The following is an 11,012-nucleotide window of genomic DNA, read 5'->3' on the forward strand; positions in this document are numbered from 1 at the left end:
TTGTAGCTTGAACAAAATGGACTCCTGGTAAATGAGATGAGAAATCCATTTAAAAGTGGGGATCAATTCTAGTTAGAAAAGTGTAAACTGCTTTTAGAACAGTTCTAAGTTCAGGATCCTCAGGGACCCCTGGGGTCCAGCCGGTTGGTTCCATGAAGGGCCACTAGATGTCACACAAGGCAAAATGGACCAATAAAGGAAAATCCTTCTTTCATTCCATTAAGTCTCTAATAATGCTTCACCACAGTTTGAAATGTGATCGCATCCGAATCAAACCCATTGAATTCTACAAGGAGAAAATAAAGTGATCATTTGTTGATATCCGTGCGTCATCAGCTCACCGGCGGAGGATACCGCTGCGTCTCCGTCGTGCGTCAGAGCAGACCGGACCAAACGGGTCAATAAGTGCACCAACCGAACCAAGCATTAATGCATTAATTGAGCTCCACAACCAATGAAACGCTCTCGACCTGCGCGCCTCTAGCCGCGCATGACCCCCACCCCACGGAGTGACGCGTCTTGCAGCTGAGAGGTGGCCGCGGTGGCGGTGGAGCTCGGCGGGGAGGAGAGCCGGAGGAGATGCGCAGATCTGCAGGTCTCTAGCGCGGTCGTAAAACAAGCGCGAGACCCGGAGCCATGCCCGGTGTGACCAAGTACAATTTAGTGGATGACGCTCTCGATCTGAGGGTCCCCATGCACAACGAGGAGGTCTTTAATCATGGGGTCTGTTTCGAGGCAAAGGTAAGGACCCCCTGCAACAGATACTGAGGCTGGAGGAGAAGATGCTCAGGGAACAGATATGGCTGAAGATTTTTTCTCACTTTATAATTATCACCACATTGAAATGTTTGTGCCTGTCAGACATTAACCAGGTGTTAAATTTCCAACTGGATTATATTTATTTACTTTTTGAGATTGCTGTTGTTAAAAGCTGATGGTTCAATACCAGAAACACTTTGCAAAACAATCCAACTATTTTCTATACTTTTGTTTCTCTTTTCATGAGTTTTAATAATTTTTATTGTGAAGTCAAGGCTTCAGCTGTTTGCTTTTTTCCCCCATAATGCATTAATTAACATAGAAATAATGTTTATTTTTTTATTTATGTATTATTTATTTATAAGTTTAATTTAGATTAGATTAGATGAGCTTTATTGATCTCACAGCGTAGAAATTCAGTGGTCACATATTGGCACAGTAATTAAAGAAGGTGCAAACAAAGAGGAAAAAGGTGCCCTAAGAATAAACAATATATATATATACAGTATATCAAGATAAATAGGATTAAGGTGCAAGTGTACATGTATCACACACAATGAAAAACCAAAATAAAAATAAGAAAACAAGGGAGTAACACAGAGATTTGAGGTGTCATATGTACAATCCGGATGGCTTATATACAGGTGGATTGACTTTTACATTAAAGTGTAGTAGGTAAGGAGCAACAGTGAGGTAGTTGTATGACTATTATATTCACATATATTGCACAGTCAGCATATTGCACAGAATATTGCATAGTCAATAAATTAAAAAAACTATAATATAGCTGCACAGTGGTTTTTACAGGAGTTATTGTGGTTATAGTGCATTATTATTGAGTCTGATAGCAGCAGGAATAAATGAATTTGAATATAAGACAATAAATAAAAAACAGGGGCGAAGCAAAAGGAAAAAAGATACTACAGAAAAAGAAAAGTGTTTTTTTCAAAAGGAATGAGAAGATGAGAATGCTTATTTATCCCATTCCTTCACAACTACACAAAAAACACAAAAATACTCATACAAATCAAATAAAAAGTATTTTTTTTATCATCTTCATTATATAATGAAAACAATTTCAAACAATTTCCATGATAATAAACACCAATAGGAGCAGGTTTTAAACATAGTCGGTTTCCCGGCTGCTTCATTATTATGGAACCTGTAACAGAAAAAGAAGGTGATCATATTCATTCAAACCTGCTTAATCTGAACCCTGAATTCAAATAGTAAAAAATATAAAATAATAGTTGAACACTGTGAGAAAGATGGAAACGTCTCTTGTTTGAATATAACACTTATCAGGGTTAAATTTATCTGACACTGGTTTATAGTGTCAAAAGTTACCACACACTAGTGTTAAATGTTACGAGGATTGATGGATAGCTGAGGATCATCAGCATAGTAGTGGTATTTCATATTATGCTGCTACACTGTAGCCACCGCTGCCCTGGGGCACGCTGACAGAACAAGGCTTCTGTAAAAAGGCACTATTTGGCACTATTCACCAATGCAAGGCAGAGATCTTGTAGCCTCGTGAGACCATCCTGATCTCGCGAGCTTTCAAGATTTCACTCGCTAATCAGTCTGGAGACTCTCCGTTGAAGAAAATTTGGAGCCGTTCACCAAACGAACGTCCAATCAGCGTTGGCTTTGAGGCGGGTTGAGGTGTGACGCAACGAGAAGCGACACAGTTCAGTCTAAAGAAAATGGCGGCTTCAGCCGATGAAACTAGCGTTAGCGTGGCTATCGAGCAAGTTTTATCGGAATTACAGAGTATTACAGAGCAAAACACTGCTCTGGAGGCTTTTCTCAGAGGAAAAGATGTTTTTGCTCTTCTCCCTACTGGTTTTGGCAAGAGTAGCCTGGCTGTTATTACGTCATATGCTTCGTTGATCTGATTGGTTTATTTGGCCCGTCTATCACCAACATAGGCCAATCAGCTAACCAGTATTTTCGCCCCTGCCCAAAATTACTTCAACCGAAGGTTTCCAGATGGATAAATGTGGACCAAATCCATCTGGTGGAGTCAGGTTAGGAATCTTGCCTGAGGACACGGCATTTGGGAAAGTCTAGACTGCCGTTAAATAAAGTTATTTATCTGGAAACCTGTTTTAACATCCTGAAAAGATAAAACATGTTTACATGTAAATATCCAGTTATATAAAGGCCTTTCAGCCACTTATTAATAGATGTATGTTAATGTTAGAACATGATAGAATAGAATAGAATAGAATAGAATAGAATAGAATAGAATAGACGAGGAATTTATTTCAGACAATTTCACAAATAACAATAAATTAATCAGCCAAATATACACAAAAAAGACTAGTAAACAACAACCAAACAAAACATCAATTTCCAAACTTACTAAATTCACCTGAACATAAATAAAAACAAAACCCTCCACCAAATACACCTGTTGGTATATACAGCCAGAGAACTAACATTGATTCATGTAAATTGTCTCAAAAATGGGTCTGATGAAGTAAAACTTATTATTCATACACCCTCTCCCTCTAATTGAACCTAATTTAACTTAAAGTAGAGTAACCTTCCCGTTAAGCGTGTTTTTTTTTGTTTTTCTAATATTCAAAAACCTGTATGTGTAACTTTAAACTATGTTAAGTAAAAAAAGAAAAAGTAGGTAAATTATTTTTTAATATATATATTGAATTTGCTTGCACCCAGCCTTGAAAAAGAACAGGAAAATTTATTTATTAAAATCTGGACTTTTATCGGTCTGGCTAAGAAAGTTTTTTTGAATATAATTTAGAAGGAAAATTGGCACGAATAATGTGACACAAACGTAAAGTAATCCCTAAACTCTTCTGTCTTGCAGTACATAGGCAGCTTGGAGGTGGGTCGCCCAGGCAGCCGCATGGAGATAGTCGCAGCAATGAGGAGAATCAGAGTAAGAATATTTGCCTTTTGTTGACAAAGACACTGTATTCAAAACCCGCTGAAAATACCTGATCTGAATCTTTAACAAGCTGTCAATCATTGACGTCTTTGAACGGATCCCAGCAGCATGCTCTGATGTTTTAGGACGCAACCGCTTCACATTCTCTTTACCCACAGATCTGTCGATGCACAGCTCAACATCGGTCAGATTCAGTGGGTTGTCACAAGCGGTTAAGATCTTATGACGAGATAAGAAGAAAAAACAAACAAACTGAAAATTCTCCTGCATAAGACGTGGCTGCCAAACACGAAGCACTGCAGAGGCACACAGCTGCACAGAGAGCAGAGGATTTAGCCGCCTGTCAGCTGTTATATCTAATCTAACAGCCAAGTTGTTGTGCCACCCAGAGGTCAGCTTCATGCACACCCAGAAAAAAAAAAAACTTAATCCAGATCCGGTACCAGCAGACCACTGGTAATGGCCATTTTATTCTACTTCTAAACATTTACTGCAGCAGTGTCTTGCACTTGACTTATTGTTTTTTTGTGTTCTTACGACTCTGCAGAGACATTATTAGTATAGTGCAGAAGATTTAATAAGAGACATGCTCGATATAGCTGCTCAAACAAAACGGGATAATACAGGAAGCCCCACATTGCTCAGCATAATCCAGGCACTCAAGAGCTTTCTGGCTCAACATGCATTTTCCATCTGTGTGGAAAAGAGCATTTTATTTTACTTTTTTTATTAAATGCTTGGATTTGGTGCCTTCTTTTGTAAAGCAAACAAAGAAACATGTGAAAAAAGATTCTCCAAAATGACAAAAATGTGATAACTCAAAGCTTGCCTATGAAAGAAGCAGTGTTGCAGCTATGATTCTCTCACTCTGCACGCACCAAGATCACACAGACTGAATATTCAAAAGGTGAGGTGTCCTTAAAACTCCCACAGGAGGACTGAAGCCGAGCCGCCTCATCTTGAGGCGGAACGGTCCTTGTGAATTGGTTTCAGGCAGATGTGCGTGAAAACGTGAACACTCCCTCTGTTCCACTTCATCTCCCTCTGACAGCACTGTGTTGTGAGATGGATGGTCCTCCTGGCCCAGTTTATGGGGAACAACGGACACGGACTCGCACGCACCCCATGTCCTTCACCTGCATGTATAGAACCCTGGATGCTTGTTGAAACTCCCACACAGCTACATGATGGATTAACTGGATGAGAGCACATGTCACAAACACAGGTTGACGGTTTATAGACAGAAAAATTCCAGTTTTCTGGTTTTCTTTTTTTTTTACTCATAGAACACCTTCACCTGGTGTTCAGCAAACAATCATCTGTCATGAACTGAGGACAGATGGACCCAGTATTCAAGGAGAGACAGTCAGTAGGAAAGTTCAAAAGGTTTATTAAATGAAAAAACTAAACTAAACCGCCCAATCTCAGATACTCTGTAGTGGGAGAAACACAGGTAAGTGACCATGATCATCTGACAGAAGATGATTATCTGAGTTGGTCACTTACCTGGTTTAACAGTCCAGTCCAAGATGTCCCCAGCAGTCCCAGAGGTCATGCAGGAAAGCTGATCCTGGAAGGGATCCAGAACAGACAGAACAGGATCCAGATCAGGCAGGAACAGACAGGTGGCAGGATCCAGGCTTCCAGACATCATACAGTAGAGCTCCTAGGCGGGTTCAGAGTCTGAGAGAGTTCCGAAGCATGACCAGACGGTCACGCACAGGAGCAGACAGGATCAGGTGCAGATGAGCAGGCTCAGAGGAAGAGGGTAGCCAAGACAGGACGTGGAACCAGAACTTGATGCAGGACTTTAAACTGGTCTCCTCCCTGGAGCCAGGCTTACAGAGATAAAAACTGAACCTCCCCACATATAGAGCCAAAAATCCAGAGGACTCCGTGGGGGAGGAACAGTGGACCATCAGGAGACGAGACAAACACAAAACCCTCTTTCCACTGGCTGCCAGGATCCAGGACATGAACCAAGGCAAAAACTCAGACTAACAGAAAGACAAGTAATGATCTGGCCCTGAATGCTCAGGCTGAACTGAATATAAACCAGAGGAAACGGGTCAGAGGAATAAATTATAATAGAGGCAGGGAGGGAAAACGACAGGTGAAAGGAATGACTAATTAAGGGAGAGCAAACAGGCCAGAACATGACATCATCTCTGTTTTTCTACCACATTCATGTTAATAAAAGATTACCTAAAGCCAGGATGCTTTAGAGAGAAAGGTTGATATAATTTTTAACTAGGAGGGTTTCCTATAGATTTTTTTACCCGCATTTTTAAAAATGCAACATATGTTGACCTTACTTTATAAAACAATGTATGAATTTTTAATAAATTGCCTGAATCCTAACTGCATACATCTAATTATTGGAATTTGATGTGTGAAGACACATTGTTAGTTTTGCCCTTGTGCTATACATTAGCTGTGGAAAACAGAGCAGAGCTCCTCTCTGCTTGTCTTTGCTCTGACTGCATGCAGGGCTTCCAGGACGAGGCAGCTGGCTGCATGTTTTATGAGACCGAAGCAGCAATATGATTGCTGCTTTCATGTAAAGTTGCTACAACTTGACAACGGCACAGAAAAACGTCACTAGATATGTTTCTAGTTGCTTTTCTAAAAAATAAAAGTTTCTAGAGGGCCTGGATCCCAAAATATAACAACAAAAGTGTTACTGTAAGTTGCCAGCATATAGCAAAGAGCTTGAATACTGGGGATTTGTTCTTGTAGGGAATTGGCTAATACCTGCACTTGTTCGCTGATTCAGTAGTGCATTGGTTTCCAATCCACCCACCAACATAGAAACTAAATGTTACGCAGTTAATTGCGTAACATTTAGTTTGAGGTCAGTGAATTTATTTTAACTTTGCAACATAATTTAACATTGCAATCATATTTTTTTGTGTGTTTAAATACTTCTTAAATGGGCCATTAACTCAGTTTAAAGGAATAGTACACCCAAAACATGATTAGCCTTCATTTTCTACTCACCCCCATGCTGAACAACACNCAAAAAAGTACTCCAGAGTGTTGTTCAGCATGGGGGTGAGTAGAAAATGAAGGCTAATCATGTTTTGGGTGTACTATTCCTTTAATTCTACCATGAAACCCCTGTATTTACACTGTTCCACCCCCACTTCTCTATTGCTGCTCCCCTCCATTTTCTATTATTGATTATATTTAGTTTAAATTGTCAATAAATGTTTATTTTTTGATTAATTTGAGACTTGTGTGACATTTGTTTATTTATAACTGTGCTACTCATATCATGAAAATATCTCCAAGAATCAGGGAACGGTCAATGTCAAAATTATTGGCCTTCAAAAACCTGTATAGGCTGATCTCTATCAGATGTACACATTTTGAAATGCTAAAACTCTACTGCTCAGTATCACACATTGTAAAGCAGATGGAAAAAATGCTCTTCTTTCATCATTCTTAGTTTTTTTTTTTTTATGATGGATCTAAGCCATTGGCCTTTGAATTCAGATCCCTTAATTGAATCCAGTGCAGCTTAATTGCTTTCAGAAGTCATCTAATAAGTAACAAAATTGTGCTTCATTTAATTCAAAAATCTCCTTTTCTCTTTACAATGATATAAAAAATACATAAGTAAAGAAGAATTATAAAACAGCACCCGCAAAGACTCTGAAACAACTGTGAACAACTGTGTGTAGAAAAATAAAAGCAGAATGAGTTGAAAGCACTGAAAATGTTAACGTATTTCATATTCATTAAGTTTAAACGCCAGTAACTCACTCCGGTTGCATACAAAGTTTTCTGAATGTTTTCATGTTTTAAGCTTTGTTTTGGCTCAGTTTCTTAGTAAATATAGCCCTATGAGTATATATAAGAAAGGAGGTAGGAGGGTAAAGGTTGCTCCAAATGCAGATCGATCCCCAATTGTCTAGTATAAACAAAGCTTAAACATAGAAAAAGCCTACTGTGGCTAAGCCAGTTAGCACATTCCAGTAAAGTGTGGAAATAATGAAGGAAGGTTTAAGATCCAAAATGAAAAATACTAAAAAAGTATTAGATTCTGACTGGAACAGCACTGGGAATGCATTATGAATGTTGGTTTTCACTGAAGCTGGAGCTAAAGGTATTCAGATGTGGTGAGTAAATGTCCTTATTAATACTGATACTAGTGATAGCAATGCTACACTGAAAAATGATTTAAAATTGAGTCAAAATTTCTTAAAATAAGTGTGTTAACACTTAATTTGAGTTAGATAAGGTGATCGGTAATGACATGAGTATTGCACAATAATTATTTGATTCTGAGCAGCAGTGTAAATTGTAAATACTGTTGATTCTATATAATGTCAACCTTATTTTATTTTATTCTTATATCTCATTTTATACTTTTTATATGGAAAAGGTGTCATTTGTCTGTGTGGGTAGTAATTTTACTGATTTTACTTATTTTATTACTATATTATATTGTTGTCCTATTATACTTACAATCGTATTCTTCTCTCTTCTATAAATGCAAGAGAGAATTTCCTCCAAGAGTAAATCAAATAATTTAGATTCAGATTTTTACCCTAACATAAGATTAGATATTATACATTTGAAATAAGAGTCTGCAGTTCTTTTTCTCTTATTTTAAATGTAAATGATTTCATTTCGATGGTAAAGTGTCTCACTTATCTGTTCAATTAAAGAAAAAGAATGCACTTATTTTAAGAGAATTTGACTTACTTAGACTTAAATTTTTGCAGTGTAATTTAGTCTCTATAGTCTAAATACAAACACATTGACAGACAGACAGACAGACAGACAGACAGACAGACAGACAGACAGACTGCCAGCAGATGGAACCATTTCTGTTTCCTTCAGCTCATCTGAATAGAATTCCAGCGCAGGTGGAATTCTATTCAGGCTCAAAATGCCTGACAAAAAAAAAAAAAAATCGCTTCATGTTTATAACCTTATTTTATAATCAAAAGGTTTTTTGGTCTTTTTGTAGGCATCTAACATAACTATGCACATTTAAAGAAGTAATCTCTAAAACCATCAATCCAGCTTCAGGAGATCAAGCTTTCAATCGGCAAGACATTTTGCCAAATAACATAGCATCAAAGAGCATCAAATAAAAAAACAAATCATTAGAGAACAATGCTAAGAAATTCTTTTAAAGTTTAATATATTCCTACATTTTGTTGGTTGAAATTAGGAGTACTCAGTGTGGAGGGCCTAAAGAGCCACACGACCTTTCACAGGCTTTGGAACCCTGGTATAACAAAACTGGACACCTATGAAAGCATAGCTATCAACTGAAAAAGACAGGGAGCATTAATCCAAGAAGCAGCACTAAGCCTGACTAGAGGGGGAATCCTGTGATCCACAACCTTGTCGATGGGACGGTTTTTAGGATGATATGCAAGAAGAAAGCCAAAAAGATTTAAGATTGCCTTTAGGCAAACTTTAAGCAGTATAACCCCAAATATTGAGCTAGAGCAGCAATGGAGGAGTCTACTTTTAAGCAGTCATGGTCATCTGGACATACCGTCCTGCTTGTTTTATATGAGTCTGCTCCAGCACACCCGGATCAAATGATTAGATGACCTGCTCAGCAGCCATTAAGGGCTGCAGAGGCAAGATAATCAGGCTGTTATTTAAATTAGGTGTCTGTAGGCCATGAAAATCCTAAAACATGCAGTCTAAATGCACGCCTAAATCCAGTAAAGAATATGTGGCCAGAGCTTTGATGTTCAAAGGTGCTCTTCATCTAATCTTTCTGATCTTGAGCTGAATGTGTAGATCCTCAAAGATGGTGGACACATACCCCCAGAACTTTCAGTATGTATGCAGACTTTTTAGATTTTTTATTCCTTTATTTGTCATTATTTTTTAATATTTATGTCTTTTTGTTGGTCTGTGACATGAAGAAAGAATCCTGACAAAATACTCTGATGTCTGCTGTGGTAACATCACCAAAAAGGTTGCAAGGCCTCATTAGAGCCAGCTCTAGAGTTGTTATTTTTTACTAAAATGAAAGCAGAGATGAGAGAGAATATCTTTGTGTGTCATGCAGAGAGGAAGAGGATGTTTGCCCTCTGATTTTACAGAAATTCCTCTGATCAGTTAATCATCTGAAGTTGGACTTGATTTTGTTTTTTTCTCACTACTTCTATTAGATTGGAGAAATGTAGTGAAAGCGGAATATCTGGTATTAATCATGCAGAGGGATAAAAGTGTCCCACACATGGCTGCCTCCCTCTGGCAAGGCAGCCTTTGAAACCTTCAACATCTACCAGAAACAGAAACTGACAGTTCCTCCATTTTCTCCCCAGTGGAGAAGATAAAAATAATCCCCCAGCAGCGTGGTCCCTTCTCTTTTTTATTTAGTTTGTAAAGGGCGATTCCTCTCAGCAGAAATATTCAGTCCACAAAGTTAATGACTTTTCTTTTTTCCAGTATGAGTTCAAGCTGAAGAACATAAAGAAAAAGAAGGTGAACATCCTTGTATCCACTGACTATGTCAAAGTGATCCTGCGGAAAAAGAAGAAGGTAAGACACAGGGAAATAGTTGATCAGGTTTCCAAGAAGTAATTTGGTCTCTTTTTTTAATAATTTTGTATGTTTGGTTTTGTGTTGCAAAAGAGAAAGGGCTGGTCATGGGACGAGAGCTCCATGTTGCTGACACAGGACCCCATATACAGGTGGGTAAAGGAAGATATCTGATCACCCTTTCAGAAAAAATACAACAAATTTCACATATAAAAAATCACATGTGAAACCAATGTAACGTATTCTGATTAACTAACAGGAGCATGTCAAAATTCAAATGCAAAAATAACTGACTCAGCTGTGATTTATGTTTTTCACATGTAATAAAACTGTCCCTCAAGCAGGAATCATATTTAAAGACGTCTGTATAACATGTTATTTCCACGTTTTTTTCATGCAATACACATGTGCATTAAATCACATGCTTTAAATGAGAATCACATGGGATTCCCATGTTTTTTGTTCTTTTTACATGCAATGCACAGGTGCCTTATATGGTGAATTACATGTGCTTAAAATAGGACTTAGGTGTAAAAAAGGTATCACGTGCAATTCACATGTGATACACATTTGCCTTAAATCACGTGCTTTAAATGGGAATCACATGGGATTCCCATGTTTTTTGTTCTTTTTACATGCGATGCACAGGTGCCTCAAATGGTAAATCACATGTGCTTTAAATGGGAATTAGGTGTAAAAGAGGTATCACGTGCAATTCACATGTGATACACATGTGCCTCAAATAATAATCACATGTGATTTAAATGGGAATCACGTTTTTGCACATTTGATTCCCATGTTTTTC

The 11,012-nt window shown here is 38.0% G+C and overlaps 1 protein-coding gene across 2 annotated transcripts in view; it reads left to right on the forward strand.

Moving 5' to 3' along the window:
* The first annotated feature begins 433 nt into the window (after positions 1-433).
* LOC107082616 (carboxyl-terminal PDZ ligand of neuronal nitric oxide synthase protein-like) overlaps positions 434-11,012 on the forward strand; it is a 48,530-nt gene continuing 37,951 nt past the window's right edge. For both annotated transcript variants that reach the window (XM_015371387.1, XM_015371388.1), the window contains exons 1-4: positions 434-741; positions 3,602-3,673; positions 10,115-10,207; positions 10,301-10,359. In XM_015371387.1, the coding sequence (XP_015226873.1) occupies positions 637-741; positions 3,602-3,673; positions 10,115-10,207; positions 10,301-10,359 (329 nt within the window). In that variant the 5' untranslated portion in view covers positions 434-636. The remainder of the gene's footprint in view (positions 742-3,601; positions 3,674-10,114; positions 10,208-10,300; positions 10,360-11,012) is intronic.

Source organism: Cyprinodon variegatus, unplaced genomic scaffold (assembly GCF_000732505.1).
Source record: "Cyprinodon variegatus isolate N-32 unplaced genomic scaffold, C_variegatus-1.0 Scaffold57, whole genome shotgun sequence".
Classification (NCBI taxonomy): domain Eukaryota; kingdom Metazoa; phylum Chordata; class Actinopteri; order Cyprinodontiformes; family Cyprinodontidae; genus Cyprinodon; species Cyprinodon variegatus.